At 45.0% G+C, this 25,600-nt stretch overlaps 12 protein-coding genes across 12 annotated transcripts; 5 read left to right on the top strand and 7 right to left on the bottom strand. All coding sequences in view use genetic code 12, as the record gives it.

Moving 5' to 3' along the window:
- Window positions 1-135: 135 nt before the first annotated feature.
- On the top strand, window positions 136-3,264 carry CYM1 (Cym1p; the record flags this gene model as incomplete). The annotated part of the gene is made up of 1 exon (XM_025481342.1): window positions 136-3,264. The coding sequence occupies one exon, from the start codon at window positions 136-138 to the stop codon at window positions 3,262-3,264; it is 3,129 nt and encodes a 1,042-aa protein (XP_025335642.1).
- Window positions 3,265-4,233: 969 nt separating this feature from the next.
- ERV25 (Erv25p) lies at window positions 4,234-4,872 on the top strand (the record flags this gene model as incomplete). The annotated part of the gene is made up of 1 exon (XM_025481341.1): window positions 4,234-4,872. The coding sequence occupies one exon, from the start codon at window positions 4,234-4,236 to the stop codon at window positions 4,870-4,872; it is 639 nt and encodes a 212-aa protein (XP_025335641.1).
- Window positions 4,873-5,048: 176 nt separating this feature from the next.
- On the bottom strand, window positions 5,049-6,799 carry CXQ87_002847 (uncharacterized protein; the record flags this gene model as incomplete). The annotated part of the gene is made up of 2 exons (XM_025481340.1): window positions 5,049-5,058; window positions 5,082-6,799. 2 exons carry the CDS (start codon window positions 6,797-6,799, stop codon window positions 5,049-5,051), a joined length of 1,728 nt encoding a protein of 575 aa, XP_025335640.1.
- Window positions 6,800-6,907: 108 nt separating this feature from the next.
- Window positions 6,908-7,576, bottom strand: CXQ87_002846 (uncharacterized protein; the record flags this gene model as incomplete). The annotated part of the gene is made up of 1 exon (XM_025481339.1): window positions 6,908-7,576. The coding sequence occupies one exon, from the start codon at window positions 7,574-7,576 to the stop codon at window positions 6,908-6,910; it is 669 nt and encodes a 222-aa protein (XP_025335639.1).
- A 68-nt stretch (window positions 7,577-7,644) lies between these two features.
- CXQ87_002845 (L-serine/L-threonine ammonia-lyase) lies at window positions 7,645-8,652 on the top strand (the record flags this gene model as incomplete). Its single annotated transcript, XM_025481338.1, has 1 exon — window positions 7,645-8,652. The coding sequence occupies one exon, from the start codon at window positions 7,645-7,647 to the stop codon at window positions 8,650-8,652; it is 1,008 nt and encodes a 335-aa protein (XP_025335638.1).
- Window positions 8,653-9,047: 395 nt separating this feature from the next.
- Window positions 9,048-11,570, top strand: CXQ87_002844 (uncharacterized protein; the record flags this gene model as incomplete). The annotated part of the gene is made up of 1 exon (XM_025481337.1): window positions 9,048-11,570. The coding sequence occupies one exon, from the start codon at window positions 9,048-9,050 to the stop codon at window positions 11,568-11,570; it is 2,523 nt and encodes an 840-aa protein (XP_025335637.1).
- A 272-nt stretch (window positions 11,571-11,842) lies between these two features.
- Window positions 11,843-15,304, top strand: DOT1 (histone methyltransferase; the record flags this gene model as incomplete). The annotated part of the gene is made up of 1 exon (XM_025481336.1): window positions 11,843-15,304. One exon carries the CDS (start codon window positions 11,843-11,845, stop codon window positions 15,302-15,304), a length of 3,462 nt encoding a protein of 1,153 aa, XP_025335636.1.
- A 39-nt stretch (window positions 15,305-15,343) lies between these two features.
- On the bottom strand, window positions 15,344-20,134 carry ISW2 (DNA translocase; the record flags this gene model as incomplete). Its single annotated transcript, XM_025481335.1, has 2 exons — window positions 15,344-18,563; window positions 19,134-20,134. The coding sequence occupies 2 exons, from the start codon at window positions 20,132-20,134 to the stop codon at window positions 15,344-15,346; spliced, it is 4,221 nt and encodes a 1,406-aa protein (XP_025335635.1).
- An 80-nt stretch (window positions 20,135-20,214) lies between these two features.
- CXQ87_002841 (dolichyl-diphosphooligosaccharide--protein glycotransferase) lies at window positions 20,215-21,282 on the bottom strand (the record flags this gene model as incomplete). Its single annotated transcript, XM_025481334.1, has 1 exon — window positions 20,215-21,282. The coding sequence occupies one exon, from the start codon at window positions 21,280-21,282 to the stop codon at window positions 20,215-20,217; it is 1,068 nt and encodes a 355-aa protein (XP_025335634.1).
- Window positions 21,283-21,488: 206 nt separating this feature from the next.
- On the bottom strand, window positions 21,489-22,703 carry CXQ87_002840 (uncharacterized protein; the record flags this gene model as incomplete). Its single annotated transcript, XM_025481333.1, has 1 exon — window positions 21,489-22,703. The coding sequence occupies one exon, from the start codon at window positions 22,701-22,703 to the stop codon at window positions 21,489-21,491; it is 1,215 nt and encodes a 404-aa protein (XP_025335633.1).
- A 166-nt stretch (window positions 22,704-22,869) lies between these two features.
- Window positions 22,870-23,682, bottom strand: CXQ87_002839 (uncharacterized protein; the record flags this gene model as incomplete). Its single annotated transcript, XM_025481332.1, has 1 exon — window positions 22,870-23,682. One exon carries the CDS (start codon window positions 23,680-23,682, stop codon window positions 22,870-22,872), a length of 813 nt encoding a protein of 270 aa, XP_025335632.1.
- Window positions 23,683-24,385: 703 nt separating this feature from the next.
- CXQ87_002838 (uncharacterized protein) lies at window positions 24,386-25,195 on the bottom strand (the record flags this gene model as incomplete). The annotated part of the gene is made up of 1 exon (XM_025481331.1): window positions 24,386-25,195. The coding sequence occupies one exon, from the start codon at window positions 25,193-25,195 to the stop codon at window positions 24,386-24,388; it is 810 nt and encodes a 269-aa protein (XP_025335631.1).
- Between the last annotated feature and the right edge of the window lie 405 nt (window positions 25,196-25,600).

Here is a 25,600-nt window from a genome sequence, read left to right as displayed (position 1 = left end):
AAGGGGGTTAGTTAAGGAGTTTTTGGGGATGTATATGGTTTTGTTTATCAGTATGCTCATCAGTTCTAGATGGTAGCCTCTTAGTATGCGCGCACTTAAGTATTTGCCATTAGCTTACTCTATTTTGCAAAGACCATGTTAACAAGCAAGGTCGGCTCCATATTTCGCCGGTCCATCCAGCTGCGATGCCTAGCAACGGCAGCAGCTGGAGAATCATCAAACATTTACCAGATGGGTGAAAAGCTCCATGGTTATACTATCAAGGAAGTCCAGAAGGTGCCGGAGTTCTCTTTGACCGCCGTGAGGTTGGAACATCAGAGAACAGGGCTGGAGCATTTACATTTGGATGCTCCCGCTGACAAGAACAATGTGTTTTCCGTTGCCTTAAAGACTAACCCCTTAGATGCTAAAGGAACTCCCCATATCTTGGAGCATATCACACTCTGTGGCTCCAGAAAGTACCCAGTGAACGATCCGTTCTTCAAAATGCTAAACAGGTCTTTAAACAACTTCATGAATGCCATGACGGGCCATGACTACACATTCTATCCCTTTGCAACCACTAACAAGACCGACTTCTACAATTTGATGGACGTCTACTTGTCTTTGGTCTTTGATCCGCTCTTGAACCACCAAGACTTTTTACAAGAGGCCTGGAGAATGGAGCAGCTGGATATGACGGATAAGGCGAGCCCCATGGAATATAAAGGTGTGGTGTTCAACGAGATGAAGGGCCAGTACTCAAACTCTGCGTATCTCTTCTGGATCAAGTTCCAAGAGGCCATCTATGGAAGTTTGAATAATTCAGGAGGCGATCCAAGCAAAATCCTCGATCTCAAATTTCAGGAACTCCAAGCTTTCCACAAGCAAAACTACAATCCCTCCTACGGTAGGACCTTCACCTACGGTAACCTTCCACTTGAAGCCCATTTGAAGAAGCTCGATGACTTTTTTGCGGACTTTGGCAGAAGCAAGTCAAATGGTCATCGAGAAGTGAAGAAACCAATCTTTGAACTTGATAAGTCAAAGCAATTCGACGTTGAAGTTCCTGGTGTGGTTGATCCCATGACCACCAAGCCCATAGAGGAACAGTTAAAGTCTTCCATTACGTGGTATCTCGGCAACCCTCTCGATGAGTCTATGAGATACGATGTTTTCAAATGGAGGATTTTAAGTACTCTTCTCCTCGATGGCCACAACGCCCCATTCTACCAGGAGTTGATCGAGACTGGTTTTGGTGAGGACTTCTCTCCAAATACCGGCTTCGACTCTATGACAGCAATGATGAGTTTCACATTGGGTCTCAGTAATCTTTCAAAAGAAAAAGTCAAGGAACTCGGTCCAAAGATTCGCAACATATTGATCGACAGAGTTATTCCCGAGCTTGCGCGTGGCAAGGAAAGCTCGTATCACGAGAGGGTTGAAGCAATGATTCATCAAATTGAATTGGGGTTCAAGAAACACAAACCTGATTTCGGTGTGGGCTTGTTGTCTTCACTCGTGCCTCTGTGGACGAACGGTGCCAATCCAATCAATGCTTTGAAGATTGACCACATTCTCAATACTTTTAAGAAAGATTATGAAGAGAATGGCCTAAAAATATTCTCGAACATCATTGAAAAAACAATTTTGAATGAAGATTCGCCGCAGTTCAGATTCACAATGATCCCGGATGAGAACTTTAATCAAAGATTAACGCAAGAGGAGAAGAAAAGACTTTCGCTGGAAGAGAAAAAACTCGATGACAATTCCAGAGAGAGCATTCATAAAAGAGGCGAAGACTTACTCGAGAAACAAAAGAAGAGTGACTCTGGTGTCGAAGTTTTACCTTCGCTTACCGTTGATGACATCCCTCGCAAAGGCGACTTCCATGAAATCACATTTAGTCAATTGGCTGGTGGAAATGGAAAAATCCAAAAGAGGATCACCAACACCAATGATCTTGTTTACGTCACAGCCACCAAGGACTTGTCTTATCTTCCGGTTGAGCTTTACAAGTACTTGCCTCTTTTCAACCTGTGCTTGACGAACTTGGCTGGAACATCGCAGTTGTCAATCTTGGAGTTGGAGAACAAGATCCAGAGATATACAGGTGGAGTGACGTTTACTACATTTGCTAAAGCGGATCCCTTTAACATTAACAAGTTGAACTTCAAGTATCTGATGTCGGGAATGGCATTGAAGGAGAACACGGGTCATTTGTACGAGATATGGGAAGATGTTTTAAGCAATACTAAGCTTGATGGGAACGACAAGGAGGTTGTCGAAAAGCTCAATGTTTTGATCAAGAATCTCGGACAGAACCAGCTCAACAACATCTCTGACAGAGGCCATGTTTTTGCCAACTCTTACAGCAACGCTCAATTAACACCCACAAAGTATGTCAACGATCTTTTTGGAGGAATTGAGCAGGTCAAATTTATACTGGAACTCAACAAGAGGTTGGATACCGAAGGAAAGGAGTATCTTTCGAGAGAAATCATGCCAATTCTCAAAAAGATTCAACAGTACCTTTTACATAAGCATACGGAGGATGGTATTTCTGGCTTCAATTACAACATTGTGTCTGATGCAGCATCTGTTGCTGAAAATGAGAAGTTGATCGAGAAGTTTGACGAAAAGCTTGTGTCCAACGAGCTGGTACTGCAACGAAACGTTTTACAGGATCTTACCGCAGGCTTTAGCCCAGCTAACGGCTCGAATACAGTTCTCAAATTGCCGTTGCAAGTGAGTTACGCTTCTCTTGCTCACTTAGGTGCCGCTTTCACCTCAAAGGACGGAGCTGCATTGCAAGTTCTCTCACAGATCCTTACATTCAAGCACTTGCATTCTGTCATCAGGGAATCCAACGGTGCTTACGGTGGAGGACTCAGCTACGATGGCTTGGGAGGAACCCTCAACTTTTACTCCTACAGAGATCCTCATGGTTTGAAGTCTGTCAAGTCATTCACGGAGGCTGCTTCTATTGCTAAAGACAACCTTGCCAACGCTAAGTGGGGCGATAAAGATTTGCAAGAGGCAAAGCTCGCGATTTTCCAAAGCGTTGATGCCCCTAGCCATATCTCGAGCCAAGGGTCTGATCTTTTCTTGGAGGGCATCACGGATGAAATGAAGCAGGAAAGAAGAGAGAGATTTTTAGATGTCGGTCTCAGCGATTTGCAAGACGTTAACGAGAAGTATCTCTTGAAGCCCGATATCTCTATCAAGACCGTCATCGGTGATGTCGAAGCTCCAAGCCAAGAGTGGAAGCTGGTACTGTTCTGATAATTAGATTGTACATAGACCAGGATAGATAACCATTATATTAGCGGATGCTGCTATGTACATGACGACGTAAGGATATTGTGAAATCTTCTAGCGATGTCTTCCCAAGAAGTCTCTGTCTAGAGGGTTGGCGAGCTTTCTCTTCTTCGCCTCGGTGAAAAGACAATGTCTTTTAGCTCTTGGATCATATAGGATGAGATTAAGCTTGGGCGAACCTTTGCGTATTCTGAAGAACTTCTCATAGCCGGTTTTGGCGGCAGAGATGAGCTTCACCACCGAGAAGTTAGCGTTCTTGGCCATGGTCTCTTGAAGGTGTGAATCTTAGGATCGCTATAGAGATTTTTCGCATAATGTATACTTGACACCCGTACATCCGTGATGCCACTAACTGGTTTAGTAGATGGGAAAAAGAGCTGAAGCGGTCTATCCAGACTCTCAAAAAGAAATTTAAGGGTACTACATTTTATTTCATTTATTTTGCTAGGTGCAAGGTCATGACATTGATTTGAAGTAACGCGAAAATCTACAAGAGTTGGGATTTGTTTCCGCATTTCGCAGCCAAATGGTGTATGCCCTGATGGATCAAAAACAAATGACAAATAAAATACCAAGACTGAATTTGAGGTACTTCCTTCAAGTGTAAAGCAAGGCATAAAAGGGCTTGACTCTTATGCCAATACAAATCGATCGTTGATAGCCTTTCCTAGAGCATACCTACTGGTGCGATACCTGTTAATACGAGAACTCCATCGAGATAAGCAGACAAGAAATTAATCAAAAGAGTAAGCTACGACAAAACTATTCAAACAGATGTCTGGAAGGTATTTTTCAGTAAGAAGCGATTTCGGAGAGGACTTCCGAACGTATGTTTTTTTTTTTTTTTTTTTTTTTTTTTTGAGTAGGGGCGCGCGTAGTGATCTTGACACGGTTTTTCAATCCTCAGTTGTCCAAAGCTACATCTAAAAAACCATGTTGATGCCCAATATCTGGCTCGCAGTCACGTTCCTTGTGTCCCTTGTACTGGCTTTACAGGTGGAGTTGCCTGCCATGCAAGACCCAACTCCAACGTGTATTCGTGATTTCGTTGGCAGAGATCAGATGGTCGTTGTCAACCTCAAGACCACTGGATACCGTGGAGATGGCCAGCAATTGCTGTTGACCGTTCATGACACACTTGGAAACAGATTTTACAAAAAAGATGACATCAGTGGTGAGGTCAGAGCCGTTTTTACCACACAAGATGCCGCTGCCATTGACATCTGTCTCACTAATCGCGTTGAGCCCGGCCGTAACAGAGTATACTTGACCAGAGAAATCGAGATTGACGTGGAGAGCGGTGCTGCTGCCAGAGACTGGAATGCTGTCCAGGCTGCCGAGAAGTTGCAACCTGCCGAGGTTGAATTGAGAAGAATCGCTGAAATGACCAGCGAGATTGCACACCAATTGCTGTATTTGAAAAACAGAGAGGCGAGAATGAGAGACACCAACGAGAGCACGAACTCCAGAGTCAAATGGTTCTCTGTGCTCATTGTCCTTGCCTTGATCGGCTTGGGCGGCTGGCAAATCCAGTACTTGAGGCATTACTTCAAGGTTAAGCATATCATTTAGATTTACTAAGAGGTCTAAACATCGAAATCCACGACAAATACTTGTCATGTTTGCATTCCTTGCAAAATTGTAGTCTGCTGGACTCGATCTCCTCGTCCTCGAGAATAAAATTAATTTCGTCGTCCAAACCTGACGCATTCCATGACCTTGATTCGAGAAATTCAATGTAGTGACGCTCACTCATGTCTTTGAATGTGTGGAGCGCAGACAAGATATCTTCGTAAACCTTTAAGTCTAGTTGATGCTCCTTCAAAACTTCGCTAGTGACAATAAACTTAATCATTTCATAGCAAAGACCAATGCAAATGTCCCAACAACGCTTGAAATCATTGAAGTCTTTATAGGTTGAGTCGTGCACAAGGCCGTCGTATAATTCACTTGATTTGAATAGCCTTGTCAATTTTTCGATCCTTGTGGATGTAGGGTCCAGGTACCCTATTAAATTGTACGCTAGATCCTCTGAGCCGACAATGGTGATGACAAGTTTATTATACACCATGAGAATGAATTTATCTAGCACCTGTTTTGGAACAAACAGTTGCGTGTTAAGTCGCTGAAGAAATGCAAATATTGTATCTTTGTCAAACATGAGAAGTTTGTTGGACAATTGTGTCACAAGATCAACCTTATGAAATCTGTTCGTTTCTTGGTAGAGGAATAGAGCCACCAAATGGGCTCTCAAATGCAATGACTCAATGTTATCGTCGTAGTCAACCTTAGATCGTAGGCCTACTGAGCCATTCGTATTAACGTCATTCTTAATGAGACTTCTCTCTCTAGGATAGCATGGAAATGGTCTATCTTGAGTCAGCAAACCCAATCCAGTAAAAGCAACGTCGACAAGACGTTCATACCAATCCTGGTTTCTCCCAAGCTGAGTAAGAAGGCAACCCAAAAATGAACGCTTTTGTCTTTTTTGAGAGACATCATGCTGAATCTTGAGAAACTTCAATATAATCCGAAGGGTCAGACTATAAGTTTCCCAAATATGGTGTAGCGAAGTGTTGCTCGAATTAAATAGAAACTTCTGGTACTGACTTGAGTCGCCGCAACAAGTGAAAGCCCATCGTAGGAGATCCCAGAGGTTGTAGTCTTTCAGATTCATCAACCTGCTGACTATAAGGTGGTCATCGAAAAGCTTTACGAACTCTAATGGATTTCTCTCGACCTTTTGCTTCTTTGGTCGCCCCTCTGGAGAGAGTTGCTCAGGTTCAGGAGTAGCTTGGGCCAGAAGATGTGGCATATTTTGAAAAAGGGATGTCGCCTCACCCAAGCCTGTCGTTTTACTACCAATGTCAGACAACGAGATCACATTCTTCTGCGGTAGACCAAATTGATGGTATTTCAGGGACGTTTCAATTTCCATACCAGCTGAAAGGTCATCGTCCTCGACGTCGCTCTCTGAATCCTGAATGACTTCCACCACAGGGGTTTCCTCTTTCGACTCTGGCTTCGACCTAGGCCTGGAAAAGTGTATAGAGGCATTGCAGATTGGTCGTAGGACATCTTGAAAGTTTTGATATAGCTTCAAGGCGTGGTCACTTTCACTGGACTGTATGAGATCGACGTACTTATCTAGAATGTTAGCGCTTCTTCGTTGTAGCAGGTCCTTTGTTAGGTTATGCTCGTACTTGTCATTGATTTCTCTCATGTACAGCGACAGTACTTCAATGCCGTCATCACTGCTTACGGTGCCACGAGTTTTCGACGACTGGGGAGAACGGCATGCTAATGTCAATAGGATATGAATAACAATCTCAGATGGCACTGGTGTGAATTGAGACACATCTGAGTTCTCAAGGTAGGACAAAAGAGCATCCAATTGATTGGTGTTATTGAAGTTAATAGGCTCATCTGAAGTCTGTATTTGCTCAAGCTCCGCAAGGAACAGGTCTATTAATCGAGTCTGCACATCTGAGTGGCCCATTGACCGGTTGGAGTTTAGTTCGCGATATCAAATAGTTGCAGCCATCGCATTCTCTATATCTATGCTGAATGTGAAAAACCTGATTCCCTATATATTCGATGATTTTTTTCAATCAAGTTGTCCAATCTGACCTAAAATCTCGGCAAAATCTTTAATTCCGACAGCTAGCCCTGAAACGTTAGCATCATAGTTGAGGACTTCACCTTCCAACGTCGTAGTTCCACAACCTAGCATGTCAATAAGAATCAGATCACTGACATCACCGAGATCCAAATGTTCTTTGACCTTCTTGAGGTCCTGGAGTGAGAGTGTCTCATTGAGAAGTTTAGAGTCACTGACCTTGCTTCCACTGGATGCTTCAAGGAAAAGACGCCAGGCATTTTTGATCTCCGGAAAGTGATCTCTAAACTTTACAAGCCGATTGCCAACTATGATAAGCTTATCGATATCGATGATGTCGGAGACGTCTAGCTCGCCATGCCTGGTAGTTGAAATTGTCAATTGCTGTAACAACAGCCTGGTCTTCCTAGCCTTATTGCTATCGCCTGGGATTCCATTAAAGTGGGTGTCATAGAACCATTGGACACAATTGTCTATATCTCTGGTGAAGCAGTGTGGTATACTAAGCTTGTGGAAGATGATCGGTAGGTGCTTGAGATAGATATCTTCGACATTCGACTCGTCCAATGTCTCGGCATAGGCATCGAGGACTTGCCTTTCAGCGTCAGCGTCGATTTTCAAATACTCTTCTGATTTGGAAAACTTGAGTGGCGGCATGGAACCGAACGGAATATGTGAGGTGAGTGATGCAGTGCGATAGATTAGTTATCTACTGCTACATCAGTATGGTTCTTCCGAGCATCAAAACCCAATTAGTGGATGTCAGCAGCAAAGTCGAAGGTCCTTGCCGTTTCCTCTATAAACTAGAATTGGACCAGCCTTCTGGCAGTTTCAAACTCAGAGGCATGAGTAAGCTTATCGCTGATTCTATAGAGAAGGCCAAAGCTGAAGGTCAGAAACCACATATATTCTCCTCCTCAGGAGGAAACGCCGGTTTGGCTTCTGCATACGCTAGCAAGCACCACAACGTTCCTTGCACAGTGGTTTTGCCCGTTACCTCCCAACAGATCTCAATAGATAAGCTCAAAAACTACGGAGCCAATGTTGTGATCCATGGAGCCCACTGGGGCGAAGCCAATAGCTACCTCAGAGACACCGTTATTGGGGGAGCTCCTAAGGATGTTCATCCAGTATACTGCCACCCATTTGACAACCCGGTCCTTTGGGACGGTCACGGTGAAATGGTTGACGAGATAGCTGAACAACTCGGTGAGCATAACATCGAAGTTTCCAAGGTGAAGGGAATTGTTCTTAGCATTGGCGGAGGTGGGCTATTCAATGGTGTTATCGAGGGACTCAAGCGGAACAAGGGTCTTAACAACGTCCCCGTTATGGCAATTGAGACCTACCAAACACCGGCCTTTGGTGAGGCACTCAAGGCCGGCAGAGTCGTGACTTTAAGCAAGTTGGATACTATAGTCAACTGTCTTGCTGCTCCATCAGTTTCACAGACGAGCTTGGAAAATAGCAGAACATATCCTTCCTTTGGAAAACAAATCGACGATCTAGAGGCATTGGCGGGAACTGTCGACTATTATGACAAAGTTGGAGGGTTGGTTGAGCCCGCGTGCGGAGTCACTGTTGTTGCTTCTACAAGAAGACAAGACTTGCTCGAAGTTTTCGGTGAACTCAAGTCAGACGACGTTATCATCTTCATCATCTGTGGAGGATCCGGTGTTTCCGAGGATACCATCGCACAGTATAGGGAGCTTTTGGCAACTAAAAGTCACTGAGTAGCTTTCCAAAAAAATAGAAAACATAAAGAACGGAAGCACTTAGCTGAAAACGCATTCGTCCAGGTTAGACTTTAAGCATAATAAGAGACCAGGGCGCAAATCATGTATTCGAGATCCAAACAAAACACACATACACACACACACATCACGCATAAGACCAGCGTACATACACAAAATTTTTTCAAATCTTTAGAAAAAACCGTGGGCTCGATAAATTAATTTTTTTCATGGAATCAAAGCTTACAGCAAACCCAACGAAAGCGTCGTAGTTTCCTATCCTGCACTTCTCAAACCGCTGCACATGACATTTGCATAATCTATGGAGACATGTGGAGTACCAAAAAGGCACAACTACTTCTCAGTCTTTCCTTGAAGAAACACCACATCAAAGTATGAGCAGCTCGTGGCTCCCTAAGTGGAACAGCTCTTCATCAAGCCTTCCGGCAAAAGCCGAAGAGCATAATCCCACCTTGGAGCTGAATACTGACTCTCTGCTTGCTCGGCCAAACCCAGGCAGTGAGATCCACACATCTGCTTCTACTGGTGATTTAGAATCCAAAGGCCGGATAAAGAATCACAGTCCTCGGAAGAAGTCAAATCTTTCCAAACCTTTGAATCACAAGGCGTCAACATCGTCGCTTGCTTCTATGAGCAAAGGCAACTGGCTCAGTTGGGGTCCCAAAAATAGGTTGGGTTCTGAGAGCGATTCGAATGACGAGAAAAGGGATGGGGACGAGGACAACCACGATGATGAGGACCACCTGGCAGATACTGATGAGAATGAAAATGAGAGTAATAGCAATGACGAAATAGATGACCATGTGGGCCACTCGAATGGCAACCGCAAAAAGCTGTGGAGCTTTTGGAACGGCTCCAATACATCCAATGGAAGCAATGGGTCTGATGACAATTCAAAGGGCAAGAAAGAGCCAGAGAAACCACTTTCTGCAACCAATGCTATTGTCAGTTCCACACCTTCCATTCCTTCTAAGGACGACCTCTTTGGAGGCACTAACGAAAGCACCAAGGAGCAGGCTGCGTCTCAGGAGGAAGGAAATGCTGCTGTGACATCCCAGCCTGATCAATCAAAGCCTGAAGACGACGCCGTGTTGTATAAACCCCATGACTCAGCGAAGCAGTTTCAGAAAATCAACACCCATAAGAACGAGAACCTCAAAGAGAATATAATTGTTCCAGACTGGCGCTCCTGCTTGCATCACCAGAGCTCCGTGAGGCCTCGCTCGTCCCCTGACAACGTATCAAGTGTGCCCCAATCTTTTGATATCAAAAACTGGAAGGGCTTTTTGTCACATTTATCGTCTCGCTTTGGGTTTGGCAATCAAGCTCAAGGAGACGAGGAAGAGTCGGAAGACGGAGAGCACACCCAGTCAATTAAGGAGAGAGAATTTGTGTCTATCAGTGAAAGAAGTTATAAACTCTATGGAAGGTCTCTTTCAAAGCTTTCACATCACAAGTCCTCAAGTTTGCCTAGCTATGGCCAACATCAAGACATGGGTCAGGAGAATGCCCCTAAAAGACAGAAGAAGCTGTCTGGCGAGGATGACGACACGATTTCAATTACTAATGATGCCATGGGCAACCTTTTAATCAACAACCGTGGTCTGCTGTCCGCAAGAGCTACTTCAGGTCAACAAGAAGCCGCTTCATCGAGGGCAGGTCCTTCCAAGAAGATCAAGAAAATTCTTATCATTGGTGTACATGGCTTTTTCCCTACCCGAATGATTAGACCTCTTATTGGCTCGCCTACTGGTACATCTTTGAAGTTTGCCAACGAAGCAGAAAAAGCTGTTATTAGATACTGTGTTGAGAATGATCTTATCAACGAAAGGGAGGCGAATAGTGTCAGCATTCAAAAAATTGCTCTCGAGAAGGAAGGAAAGATCTTTGATAGAGTTGAGTTTTTCTTCGAAATTTTGAAGAAATGGGAAAGAGAGTTAAATGAGGCTGACTTCATCTACATCGCATCGCATTCACAAGGTTGCGTCGTTTCCATCATCCTCTTTGCCAAACTCATCAAACTGGGTGTCCTCAAAAATCCTAATTATAAAAGAATCGGTCTTCTTGGAATGGCTGGTATCAATAATGGTCCATTCTATGGAAGTGACAAGACGTTTTTTATGAAAGCTTATTCCGCTATCGAGCACAACTCCTTGAATGAGTTATTCGAATTGACAAAATTCGATAGCAAGCAGTCCATCACCTACAAGGAATCTATGCAAACGATAATTAATGCTAATGTCAAGCTATGTTTCATCGGCTCCATCAACGATCAGCTAGTTCCTTTATATTCAGCGCTTGCGTCTCACATTTTCCACCCCAATATTTACAGAGCTTGTTATATTGACCACTCATCGAAGACGCCAGCCTTTATTCAAAAGCTTGTCTCGCTTTGTTGCCAGTTGCAAAACCTCGGTTATTTTGACAATAATGTCATCAAGGAGGTCAGCACTGTTTTGGCAGGACCCCTTACAGGTGGAGGGCACTCCAAAATCTACAACGATGGTAAAGTATACGACTTGGGCATCAAGTTTGCATTATGCACTGACGACATCGTTGTTCCTCCTCACACGATTCTGACCCCATCAGAGAATGCTGTTACCATTGCGAAACCGCCAGTTACGAATCAGATCTACGTGAAAGAGTATAACATCAGCAAGATCGGTACCAACCCCTATTTATTGCCGTGGTGCTTGCGCGGTTTTATTTTCAATATTGAGAAAAATTGGCCTCTCTCTGATGGTGCAATCACCGTGGGACATGCACTGGAACTCAGAAAGAGTGGAGTCGAGGAGATTGACGAGCTTTACGACCTGTTTGATCGCTGGAAGCCAGACAGCAAAGTTCTTAAAGACCTCAAATTTAGACTCAATGGAATCCGGGCGAGCAAGCTTTAGAGCTATTAGACATCTTTATATAATCAATGCGAACACCGCTGATATAGGGTATCGTAGGTGCGAAAGCGCGTCTTTCTAAAAGTTGATCCGTATATCCCCACTACCGGTTAAAAAATATCTGACAACCACCTCCTCATCTAGAATAGAGCCGTGATCTAGATATGGAGTTTTCGGTTAGAATAAGCCCGCGGCAAGCTCAAAGGGGACATAATGGAGACTCAAAGACCGTTTCAGAAAAAAGCGTGTCTTCAGAAGCCCCAGACGGAAGGAACATGCCACTCAAACTAGCTCAACTTTTGAACTCAGAAAGTGAGGATCTGGAGCTGAAGATTTCCACCAGGGCAAGCTCCGTGGGCGTAGAGTCATCATCGCAGTTACCCCATGAACAAACTGAGTCGGTGTCTACAAACACAGCTCCCGGAAAAAGCATCATGAAAATCAGCTATGAACAAACATCAAGTGATCAGCATGGCCTCATGACACCAGAAAGTCTGGAGAACATGTCGCCTCTGGGCTTGACGGCTTTAAATGAGGAAAATGAGTTGAATCAGTGCCTAGAGTTTGATGCACGGAAATCCACCCTTCTTTCAAAACACCTACATCTTTCATGGAACGAGATCAAAAGAGAAGCTCTCGCTCGTCTGCAACCAGATGGCTTCACAAAGGGCGAAACCGACTTGATCGTGCATGAGTGGTTCAGCCCGGGTCCTATTGATTTTAGAAGACTCGAGGAAGAATGTTTCTCTCGCAGTGGGAAAGCCATTCAAGCACTCGTTGCTAACCTTTCAGACCACTATAGTGACTTGATCGAGCCAAATTTGCGAATAATATCTACACTTGAAACCTGTCTAGCTCGTCAAGAGTACATGAAAAGTGACGTGCTCAAATATCTCTCCGAAGATTCCATCCCAAACATGTGTGCTCTTCTCCCGAAAAGGCTGCCTATGAGGCCAAGATGGCTGGCTCGTGAAGTACATTACATCACTACGTGCATCGAAAATAGAATGGCCGAGGATGAAATAAGACCAGAATTGGTCTTTCGTACACCATCTCAAGTCAGATATAAGATCGCAGCATTGACCAAAAAGATACTCAAAACTAATCCCGACTTTTTGGTGGAGGAGAGAACTCATGACCCAGAGCATAATGAATTGATAGAGCGATTGTTGGAGAATGATCTCACGAAGAGTGGTATCTACAATGAATGTGGGAAAACGTTGGGTAAAAAGATCATACAAGGCTTGAATTCCATCATTGAGAAGAAGGGTGGCAGCCATCAAGTGCCTTTTAGTAAGGCTGAACTGGATTATCTAAGGAATATAATTCGATCCGAGTATTCCGTCAAGGAAATCCAGAACGAGCTTATTTTCAGAGGTGAGGACGAAGTTCAAGATAAGCTTAACTCTCTTCACATCATCTGCGTTCGCCAGAAAAAGTTTTCAAACAGAAATGAGCGACTTATGTATGAGGCTCAGTGGTACGCGTCACTTGCAGGTTCGAGTCAGGGAAGAAGAAGACGGGGTCGTGAAGATGACGGCAATAAAGAGTCCTCTCCACATGTCGATGATGGACGCAAAAGGAGGCAGAGTAATATGGACGAAGAGAGACGTCGTGACATGATCGAAAGGGCTGCGATGAAAAGAAGAGAAACATTACGTCTTAAGCGTGAAGCCAGAGAAAGGCGCTTAGAAGCGCAGCAAGCTCGTGTTAAGGCTAGAACGATGCTGACGAAATCGAAGCGACAACTAAGAAGTCAAGAGAGACCAAAGACTCCGGTAGACTCTCTCTTGGCCGACGCCTCTTGGTTTCAAAGTATCACAGGCGATGGTACGACAGTTCAACAAGGCCAGAAGCGTGCACGAAAGCAAGCTGTTCATTTTGTACCTGAGTTTGAATCCAGGCAAAAAATGAAGTTGGTGAAGAAGAAAATGGAAGAAAGAAAGCTAGAGAAGAAACGGCTTTTGAGGAAGAGAAAACACGAGAAGAAACGAAAGATGAAGCTTCGTCCTGGAAGAAGAGGGCGCGGTCGGCCAAAGGCAGAGGATTACACTGACGATTCAGAGAGTGAATCGGAGTCTGAATCAGAATCAGAGGAAGCTGAGACCACACCTGAGATCGATGTTGCGGATGTGTCAGACGAAGAGGATGAGCCAAGTCCCTATGACCCTACAAATGTCCTCAATGACACCCAAGTTCCTACGAAGGGCAGACAATGCTTCAATGACGCTATCACCGCGATTTCGACCGAGCCCGATACCATTTCCTTCTCTCCAGATACGCTGATGTTGGATCCCGAGGCTCAAGTACCTCTCATTGATAACACGGCTATTGATGTCATCGTCTCTCACAGTCGGAACTACAAGTCATTACCAAAGTCTTTTCCTCCATTTACCCTTCAAAAAGATGGCACCACCATTATTAATCCAAGAAATATTGTGAGAGTGCGGTATCTCCTCTACCCGGAACACTCTGATGCATACATTTTAGCACTTCCCAAGAGTAACGAGCTCAACCCAGTGTACGAAATTCTGAAGATGATGCAGATACAAAGTGCTCTTTATTTCGCACATTCTCCCGAGCTCCAGACTCATATTTATGAGGAATACTGCCAGAAACTCAAAGCGTGTGCCGAGCATGACAAATTCTATCAGTTCATGGTTATCATCGACAGATGGAATTTGTTGATGTTAGAGCTCACCCCCTACCGGTTGAGGATAGACCCGTCTTTTGATATCAACAACGAAATAAGGTATTACTTACCTTTCAACTATCGAAAAAATCACTCGATCGTTGATCTCAACTTGAACAAGTTTTTCTTCGACGTGGTCAATAACGGTAAGCCCAAACCACCTCGTGGTAGGAAGCCCAAAAAGGCTCGTGAACTAAAGCAAGATGTTCCATTGTCAAACCAAAACGGAACTGAAGGTGACTTTGCTTCGAATATGCAAAACGAGAGTACGAACACTGACACACTCAAGTCCAGATACCATAACATGCGTCCTGCGGAGTATCCAAAAAGCTTCTTGCGCATACTAGCGTACCAAAAGGATATCTCAAGATTTGCTGTTCAACAAATTTTGACCACAGCATATACAAGAATTGTCGGTCCAAACTCAAGGAAACTTCGTTCATATAAGGCCTTCACTGCTGAAGTCTATGGTGAATTACTCCCATCATTCATCTCCGAAGTGCTTACTAAGGTCGGACTTCAACCAACACACCTGTTTTATGATTTAGGTTCTGGTGTTGGAAACACCACTTTCCAGGCAGCTTTAGAATTTGGAGTCAAAGAGAGTGGTGGCTGTGAAATCATGTCACATGCATCAATGTTGACGAATCTTCAAAACTTATTTTTGCAAAGGAAAATTCAGGCATTGGGTCTTAATGCAATGAATGTGTCTTTTGCTCTATCGCAATCATTTGTCAATAACGAGGAGGTGAGAGAAAAATGCCTTAGATGCAATGTTATTCTTGTCAACAACTATCTCTTTGAATTCCCGCTCAATGTTGAGGTAGGGAAACTTTTATTTGGGCTTAAGCCTGGTTCTAAAATCATCAGTTTGAAAAATTTCATTCCACCAAGATATAAGGCAGGCCCAGAGAAAACAGTTCTCGATTATCTCAAAGTGGAAAAGTTCGAGATGAGTGACTTCTTCTCAGTAAGTTGGACAGCTAACAAGGTGCCCTACTACATATCCACAGTTATGAAGGAGGTTCGTCCCGAATATCTATAGGATGCTAATTAGTAAAAATACATATTGGGTAAGGTTACTTCAATTGTCGTTCTCAGTTTTGATCTTTTTCACTTCTTCAGCTGTTTGATCAACCTGCTTTCTCCTTTTGGCGCTTCCGTTGCCGTTTACATGACCTTCATCCGAGAGAGGGTCAACTGAAGCCTGCTTCAAGGCGCCGTTTGGTGTACTGCTGGCTTGCTTTCCTTTTTTCTTTCCCAGACCACCATCGTTCTCACGAGCAAGCGCAAGCATCAAAGTGTTCACTCTTCTACTTATCTCCTGTGGCGTTCTAGAGAGCATGTAGAAATCGAACTTGAAAAGATCACTTTCTTGGATCTCCTCCTTGATCTTTTCTCCTAGCCTGTCAGAAAATATGCCGTGCTTGTTGACGCAGAAAAGAATGAACCTGTCTTCGAGCTTTGAGTAGATGCGCTTCGAGTTGTTCGGAGGATACTGAATTTTGAGCTCTTCAAGCGGATCTTCAGCTTCCTCAATCTTGCTAGCGAGAATTCTTTGTTGATTTTGCATTTTGAAAGCCTTTCGTTCACTTGCCTCTATCTGCGCAACATACTTCTCATGTCCTTCAATTTCCTTGTGACACTCCCAGAACTTCTTTGCATATCTTTCAATTTCCTCGATGTCCCTAGAGAGGGAATTCGCAATGTCCTTGTAATTGTGTCTTCCGTAACGAGCGGACGAGTGAATAAAGTTGGTGAAATCCCTTCTGGACCAGGAGTGAAAGCTTTCAGCTAAGAGCTTTTCTTTTAGCTCGAGTTCTTCCTCTGTGAGTGGTTCAGCTTCCGCAATTCGCTTTTGCTCGAGCGCCAATCTCTCCTCTCGCTCTAGTCCTTCATTCTCATCATCTTCATTCAAGAATTCTTCATCACTATCGCCAAAGTCGTCGGCTGAATACTGATAATTCGTAGCCTTCTTGTAAGCAAGCTGTTCTCTCTCCAAAAGGTCACGAAGCTCAGGTGAGAAGAACTGATGGTCTTGATAGTGGTACACCTTTGGCTGTCTCATTTTGACTGGTGCACCCTGCTTGAGTCCACCCGGCGCTTTAAGCATATCTTTGTAGTAACTGTCAACTGAGTAAGTCTGTTCTTTTCTTTCACGCTTTGAAGGGTTGATCCATGAGAGACCCAAACCTTCATTGGCACGCTTGGCAAAATTTTCACCGTTCCACTCATAAACTGAGGCATCTGACGTGAAGTTTTGAAGATCGTCGAGCCCAAGCTTGTTGAACTTGGCATTGAGAGTTGCTGTTTTCTCTCTTCCTCTCGCTAAAATAGCGTCAACATCGTCATCAAGCATCGCGGACCCTTTGGATTCAAAGACTTCTTTGGCACCATGCTGAATCATGCCCAACAAATCATCAGTTGTGTTACCGATACTGTTACCTGAAGACTGTCTGCCTTGTTGAATGACCAACTGATCGAGTCTTAGTTTTTGAGCAGCTCTATCGAGGACCTTTTCCTCGATTGCGTTTTCAGTTACGAACCTGAAAACCTGGACTTGCTTTTTCTGACCAATTCTGTGCGCTCTATCCATAGCTTGGAGATCGGCCTGAGGATTCCAATCAGAATCGAAAAGAACCACGATGTCAGCGGATGTTAAGTTGATTCCCAATCCACCAGCTCTTGTAGTCAACAAGAAAATAAATTTGTCGGAATTGGGGGCATTATAGTCATCAATTGCCTCGATTCTATCTTCGTGGGAAGTAGAACCATCAATCCGACAGTACTCGTAGTCTCTGAAGAAACAGTAATCTTCCAAAATGTCTAATAAACGTGACATTTGTGAGAAGATCAAGACACGAGAACCAGCTGCTTTGAACTTTTTCAACATCTTGTCAAGAATGATCATTTTGCCCGCATTGAAAACCAAATGCTCGTCAGTCGTATAGGGAGGGCCTGGCTCTGCGCCGTCGAATAAGTAAGGATGGTTGCAACACTTTCTCAATTGCATGACAATGTTGAGCAATCTCGTTTTTCCTTCTCGTTTACCAACCACACCGTTCACAGCATCAATATCCTTCTCGAGAAGCTTCTTGTACCATTGAATCTGCATGTTGGTCATTCCGATGTAAACGTTTGTTTCTATCTTGGGTAACAACGACTTTTCAACATCGGCCTTTACACGTCTGAGAAGAAAGGGACTCAAAACCTTATGAAGTTGTTGAACAACCTTGTCTTGATCATTCTCATCCGAATCTTCCTGGTTGGTATTGAACCATTCATCGAACACATTTGAGTCTCCGAAAACATCGGGTAGAAGGAAATTAAGAAGGGCCCAAAGCTCGTGCAAGTTGTTTTGAAGTGGTGTTCCTGTGATGAGAAGACGATTTTTGGAGTAGAATAAACGAATAATCTGAGAAAGCGAACTGGACTCATTCTTGATTCTGTGAGCTTCGTCCACGACGACATATTGCCAGCGGAACTTCTTGAGTTGAGCCTTTTCTCTGATCACCATCTCAAAAGATGTGATCAAAACGTCGAATCTGGCAGTAAGGAGCCTCTCTTTGATGATCTTTTGACGTTCTTCCTTGTTGCCTTGTAGAACCAAGACATTGACTTCTGGCGTCCATTTCTGAAACTCACGTCTCCAATTATCAAGCGTGGACTTTGGCACGATAACAATGAAAGGGCCATCAATGTTCTTTATGTATCGAAGGTAGCCCAAGAAAGAAATCGTCTGAAGGGTCTTACCGAGGCCCATCTCGTCAGCCAATATACCACTGAGTCTATTCTCATAAAGCGATATGAGCCAGTTGAGACCTTGTATTTGGTACTCTCTCAACTTGCCGCTCTTGACATAGTTGGGAGATTCAGTGAGAACGGTCCTTTGTTCAGCATCGTCCCCCATATGTTCCTCGTCCTCAAGAAGTTCAGCGTCTTCCTCCTTTTCAGTCTTTCTGCGACCTTTCTTTTGCTTCTTTGCAGGCTGCTTGAAGTTGATCTGTCCGTCGATCAGCTTAATCAACTTCTTGAACTTGGGATCCTTGGACATGTTGATATCAATGAAATATCTGAAAAGGTCAGTGAGACCCAACAAGTACTTGAACCTCTTCGTTGAATCGTCAACATCATTCTCCTTGGCCACTTTTGGATCACAGTTAAGCAAAAACCTGTTCCGTCTTTCTAGCTCCTCTTTATTTAGCGAGGAAATGTCAACGGGTTCTTCGATCTGAGGTTTATCATCTTCACTATCACTGGACTCCGCGTAGTCGACGGAGTTGTTTTTTCTGCCGGCCATGGAGCTTGGATCTGGTGATGTAAAAAATAGGCGATTTGTAAAAATTGAAAATGTGTATGATTTTGTCTCTCGGTTTGTTGAGGTGGATTTCAACCTTGAAGGGTGTACGGGCTTTGGGGTTATTACCTGCGCTCATCTGTGTTTTTGCGGCTTGCGCAGGTATGCTTAACGCGCTACAAACGGGTGCGAAAAACTACAGGAGCTACAGAGGGGGAGCAAGGAGAATGAGGGAATTTTAAGTTGTTAGCAACAATCGAGCTTATTTGCCATGGATCGACGTCGCTTTCGTACTGTTGATATCCTGAGGCTAGCCTCATCGTTTTGGATCATTGTGCGGCTGCAGATCAGTATCTCTGACGGATAGAGTGTGCCATGTCAATTGTATAGACAATCCCAGGAGAGGTTCACCCTGGCATCGTTTTTTAAATAGTAAACACTTCAGATGTTTTGGTTTTACTCAGTGACGGAATTTCCCTCCAATAAGCCCCAATCGATTGGACGGAGCAGGTTCTTTGAGAGCCACTCGTTGCAGGTTTTGAACACTTTCAGATCAAAAAATCCCCTTGAAGCCGACAACGGGGAGGGATGCACTGTCCTCAAGACAAGAAATGGAACATCCGAGGAGTTCAATTGGGCGCCGAAATTGGCCACCCTCTTCTGAGCTGGTGAACCCCACGCCATGATCACAAAACCCTTTCCTCTTTCTTTCTTTGCGTAGTTAATCGCAACCTTGATAACCTCTTCTGTAAAGCTCTCCCAGCCCTGGTTGGCGTGACTATTAGCCTTGTGGGCCTCGACGGTCAAACAAGCATTAAGCATGAGAACACCTCTCTTGGCCCACTTGGTCAAGTCTCCTCCACCAGGCCTGCCCTGTTTGCTCAATTCCTTGTAGTCCGGTATCTGAAACAGGGGAAAATCAATTTTAAGGGTTTTGTAGATATTCAAAAGCGATGGTGGGGGCCTAGTGGGCTCCAAAACCAGAAATGCAAGGCCGTGGGCTTGATTGAAGTTGTGATATGGATCCTGGCCTAGAATAAGACATTTCACGTCAGGCAATGGAGTGAGATGAGACCACGAGTAAATGCTTTTGGGTGGAGGAAATACTGTCTTGTTTCCCATCTGCACTTGAAGAAAGCGCTTGAGTTTCAAGAAGTACGGTTTAGTGAGCTCTTTGTGAAGATATGCGAGCCATGTAATATGCAATGTTCTGATTTCAAGGTCAAGTAGCTGTCTCTGTTCCTCTGTAAGCGTGTTGATCCATTCATCTTTGTTGAAACCGGCTTCCTCGAGAAAGGCACTATAGTCAGGTTGGTCTGTTTTAAGGCCATTTTTAGCATGAGCATCTATAGTTTTACCATTTTCGGATGGAGCAGTCAAGGTAATTTCTTCTTTCACGACTTCTTCTTTTTGCTTCACTTCATCCTTCTTGAGATCGGCCTTTACCGTAGCTTTAGTCTTGGTTACTTTCGGCTTACGCGTCGGCTTGTTGTTGGCTTGAGCAAAGAATTCAGTAATGAGTTTTGGCTTCTTTGTGGAATCCGAAGCAGGCTCCAGCGGCCTTTTTTCTATGGACATGAGCCGTAAGGAAGGTGTTCTGTTAGATATCTATGTGCATCTTCTACGCGACGCGCAGTCTATGGGCCCGCAGGCATTATCTAAAAAAGCTTGGACAAGTGGTACGGATACCCCGGATCCTTCCTCAAAAACATGCTGGTGAGAGAGCTGTAGAACAAATAAAGCACGCCTGTGCCAATGATGGTAAGCACGAGTCTTGCTGGCTCGGAGGAGATCACCGTGTCGGGGCCTACTTCGTATCTACCTAAGTAGATCAAGAAGACGAGGGCTGCTCCTAGCAAGAAGTAATTACCACCCACGAGAACGATTTCGTCACCAAACTGCCAGTACAAGCTGCCACTAACGTACATTATGTTCCCCTTTGGGTCTCTGGCCAAGAAGGGAATCCCCTGAATGGCAGTGAAAGAATAGCCACCAAGAATGACAAGAAGCGTGGTAAGCGTTATAATCTTGTAAATGAGGGCTTTGCTGACCGAGCCGGTGATGAAGCCTGGTCCGCGTTTTTTGATGTAAAGAATGGCACCGAAGGTGAGACCAAATGTAGTCACAAACTTCATGAACGGGTGTTCTTGCCTGAGCATGATTTTCTTCTGGACCGTATGAGCAAGCCAGTCTGCAAGTTGGAAAGTCTGTGTATTAAGACTGGCATCAGGAATTTCAAAGTTGGCATGAGGTTCAAGGAGAATCTCATAGTTTCCATAGACAGTGTTACCATCGTCGTCCACAACTCGCTCTTTCTTGGTATGCATAGCAACAACCGATGAAGGTGGTACGAGCCAGACCTGTGGCACTGTTTTCAATTTAAGATAATCAAAGACCGGTTTGTTGGATGCATCTGCAAGGTCAATTGTTGCAAAGAAAAGGTAGTTGGACCACATGTAATCAGCAAACCAAGCCTTGGAAACTCCTGGAAGCATCGCCTTAAGATCACGACAGGACTCACAATTGTGTTTTGGATCAGTGGACGTAATTGCTATTAAGGTGTAGTGTTCTCTATCCGGTTGTGATATAGGAGAGAGGTCGCCATTAGTTATGGCGATAATGCCGTCAGGCAGGGCCAAAGAAAGCTCCGTAAGCTTAAGCGCTTGCTCTGTTTCTGCAGCCACTAAAGCCACCCATGCCAATAGAATATGCAAAAGCACTATCATCACTGTTATTATGATATCTTGGTTCGCGCTGAGATACTGGTGCACCAAGGTAGTCCTCCAGATGGGAAAGTTAATAAGCAGTTCGGAGCTAATTAAAGATTGAGTTCCGCGATTGGCCAAGGAAGTGATTCTATTAGATCGGCTGTTCATGTAATTTTGATTTGTAGTGCTACACTTGACTCATCTTGTCTCATCCATTTCATCGATTAGGAGGACTCCTCTGGGTCCTCTCCCACGAATTCCTCCTTTTCGTCTCTATTGATAACCATAAACCCGACGGTGACTACAGCAGCACCGAAGATGTACCACGCGTTCACATGGAAGCCTTTAATGAACCAGTCGCCAATCATCGCCAACGGAATTGTGAGCGAAAGACCGACTGTGACCGTCAAGGGACTGGTGAGAAGCACAGCTTTGCACCAGCAAAAGTCGGAAATAAACGTAATGAAGGCATTAGCACCTAGAAGCGCTAAAACGTACAGGCCTTTTGGTACTTCGAACTCCTCGAGGCCAGTGAAATGGAGAATGATGATCAAGGGCCAGAGGAACACAAGGCAGTAGAGCCCGACAAAGCCAAAGAAAAGATGGGTGTTCAAAATACGCTCCTTCCGCTTGTCGGGAACGGTAATCTTCTTTTTAAGGAGAATGGTGTACACACCATAGATGAGTGCTCCAGCTAGAGCCAAAAAGTTGCCCCATAGTATAAGCATTGGGGACGAGGCTGTTGGGGTCTGGTTGGAGTCTGAGGCATCAATCTTTGTTACAATGAGAACACCAGCAAAGGAAAGAAGAATCCCAATGATCTTGTTTCTGTTGATCGTCTCAACCAGGTAGAAGTGTCCCACGATAAGGGTGAAAAATGACGATGTCGAGGACAAAATCGTCTGAGACGCAACAGAAGTGTATGATAGCGACGAGTTGGTCACCAAATTCGCCAGAAACCAGAGCACGATGAACTGGAGGGAAAGTTTGATTGTTTCGATCATTGGCACCTCCTCATCAGCAGGCTTGACGACTTCCGGTGGGGGCTCTGCCGTAGATAGCTGCTCCATCAGCAGACCATATTCATTCGGCGTTTCAGGCAGCAGTTCCTGGTCTCTAAGACGTGTGTACCTTTGTTGATTCCAAGATCTGCGAATAACGGCAATAAAGCCATTCACCGAGAGACGTTCGTACTTCATGTACGGTATGAGGAACAAAGTGAAACAGGAGGTATTGATCCATGTTATGAAGAACGGTTTCCGATAGATCTTTGTCTCGAATAGATCGTTAACGAGGAACGAGGACAGGACCCAAAAAAGCACCACAGCAGCTAGATTAACCAAACCCAACACCCATTTTTGTGCCAGAGAGAGCTGACTCTCTTGAAGGAAGAAAGACTGGAAAAACGTCACTGTCGCCGTCAGTAGCCTTCTGAACATACGGGTTGGTTTTATCGACAAGAATGGCAGAGGTATAGATATGACTAAGTGCACTCCAAGTGGAACGGCTCACTGGCAACATAAAAGCGAATCCACAGACATGGGAAGCCACAGACGAGGTGATACCAATAACTTTATTAATTTACCTAAATATGACGAAACAAAACTAGTCGAGCCATCTTCTCTTCTTCTGTGCACTGAGAGTGGCCTGCTTAACCCGCGACGAGGCAGGGTAAAAGTACGTAGGGTAGCCAGCCACCGAGGCCGTGTTCACCTTCGAGGTGACAGAGTAGTCCCAGCCAGGAGTGATGGTGGACAATGCGTTGGGCGATGGGCTGATCGACTTGTATGGGGTGTATGCCGAGGTGGGGTGTCTCCTGGAGAATGTAGTAGCGGTGACAGTGGTGGCTGGTTGGGTTTGCATTGGAGCGTATTTGGTCTTACCGGTCTGCGAAGTGTAGGTGACTGAGAAAGACTTGGAGTTCACATCAGTGTTATCGCCTGCGGCCTGGAGCACGGGCGAAGGCTGGTCACCCGTCACGGAAAACAAACTAGCAGGGAATGTAAATGTGTTGGTCTCACCAGACATGCCAGTCAACTTGAATCTTGGAGTGTAGTGGATGGTGTAGCCGTCGTCAGGGAACACGGCGTACACCTGGATGAAGTACTGACCGTTTGGAGCAGCGTTTGATTTGATCTCAGCATCGTACGAGGTCAGCTTAGACAGCAAGGACTTCTCGAGCGTGGTAACAGTACCAATATTACTGTTAGAACCAGTGCACAAGACGATGGCGTAGGACTTGACCTTGGAAAGGGAGTCTGAGTCGTCCGAGTCGTCTGAGCTGTCCTTCCATTTGATGCTGACCTTGGCCACACCGCCCAGGACTTTGAAAGAGTCGCCTGAGGATGGATCCGAGATGTCGACGTCGGCCACAACGAACTTGAGGAAGAAAAGGGCAACAAGAATAAGGAGTTGCATGGTGTGATATGGTTTGCTCAAAGAGCTATGAAATGATCTTTAGGTTGCTGGGAGCGAGTGGATGCAAGCCGTGGTCTGCCGGGGAAATGGTTCCTGGAAAGTGCCAAAAATTCAACAAGAAACGTCACCTGGTTGACGTGAAAGACAAGAGTTTGCTTGGGTAAGAAGAAACAAAGAAGCCACGAAAATAAGGCTGTGTCAGGCAGGCTTCTCAGGCATATACTCGCGAGTTTTTTTTTTTTTTTATCCTCCAGCTGTTTTTGTTAGGCAACAGAAAAGCGCGGCCGTGATTGAGACGCCGGCTGTGCTAAATGCTAGGATATTGAGATCCAAACGGCAGGGTGCTTCGTGGGGGAAGACATTTCATAGTTGTCGTTTTTTAAAAAAGAAAAATTCATCAAATTTCTGTTACTTTGTGAGTCCCAAATTGGACTCACCCGACGTTATTGGCTGTGTTGCGCACTGGGTGCAAATTCAATAGTGCCAAGTCCAGTGAGTTGCTACCGCAAAAGGAACAAGATCTCCGGCACTAGCAAAAGTTAAAGCCAAAAATGAAATACCTGAGACACCATGGAGATACTTCTTCTGGAAAGTTTTTGTGAATGCTGTTTGGAGCAGGCCGTCTTTTCGGGCACTTCTATTTTTATCTCTGCCGATATTTTCTCACCACAACATGCTCAGCCCAACCCTTCAGTGCAACCTCTTACAACCACCTCTTTCTCCTGGCATCGGAAAGCGTAGCCAGACGGATTCTTGAAGATGCAGGGTACCAGTACGTAGGATAGGTATTCACCGGCTGGGTGTTTTCTCTCGATTTGATGGTGTATGTTCTAGAAGCCGTGGTGGTGGTCCAGGCGTCCGGGAAATGGCTGATGGTCGAGTACGCCGTGTAGTCGGACGTTTCGTATCTCGAGTTGTATGTTGTTTGTGTCACGGCACTCGTTGGGTTTTGCTGCATGGGAGCGTATCTGACCCATCCAGACTGTGCTGTGTATGTGAGCGAGAAGGACTCAGTCTCAACCTTCAAGGCGGTACCACCAGCGTTCCACTGAGGAGAAGGCTGGTCGCCAGTGTATGAGAAAAGGGAGTTGGCGTATGTGAACGACAGCTTTCCTCCCTCCATGCCTGTGAGTCGGAACCGGTTGGTGTAGTGGATGGTGTAGCCCTCGTTGGGGAACTGGGTGTAGATCTGGAAGAAGTAGTATCCGTTGGGACCAACGTCGTTGTCGATTTCGGCAGCAAACGAGCGGTCGGTGTTGGAGATACGAGTGCCAATCTGCTTGACAGTGCCTATATTTTCGTTATTTCCCGTCATGAGCACGATATCGTAGTGGTTGGCGTTGTCAAGGTCTGAGAAGTCAAACCCTTCAACATCGTCCTCCCACTCGATGTCGACCGTGACCAGGCCGCTGGAGGCATCAAAGGTTTGGCCAGACTCGGGTTTCTGGATATCCACGTCGGCGACGGCAAAGCTGGCCAGAAGAAGCGCTAGCAAGAAACGAGTGTATTTCATGTAAATGGTTGCAAAAAGACCGGGTGCTACTAGAACAACACCACGAGCGAGCGGGTGCTTAATAAAGTTCTACGGCGCCAAGAACATCGAAAGGAGTATCCCAGGTCCTCGCTCTCCCAGCGAGACAGGCATGTCTTGTGTGTGCTTTTAAAAAGCTTGGGCCTTACAAGACAATGTTGGTACTACAGTGCCCTGTATCTTTCCTGCCTTGTAGCGATCTTGGCCTGTGCGTAATTTCTTGACCAGCTTGGCCAACTGTGCCTCTCTGGGTAGCAAAGCAGCAATTTTGGAATGTCGTAGTTGATCCGATCAAATGAAAAGCGGGTAGAAACATGCTTTGTGTGGACTTTTTTGGCTTCTCAGCCGTGTGCTATATTCTCACATCTGGTGCACTCATGTGGCAGA

Source organism: Candidozyma duobushaemuli, assembly GCF_002926085.2.
Source record: "Candidozyma duobushaemuli strain B09383 chromosome Unknown B_B09383, whole genome shotgun sequence".
NCBI lineage: Eukaryota > Fungi > Ascomycota > Pichiomycetes > Serinales > Metschnikowiaceae > Candidozyma > Candidozyma duobushaemuli.
The sequence above is the reverse complement of the archived record's forward strand: the minus strand, read 5'-3'. Positions and strand labels throughout refer to the sequence as shown.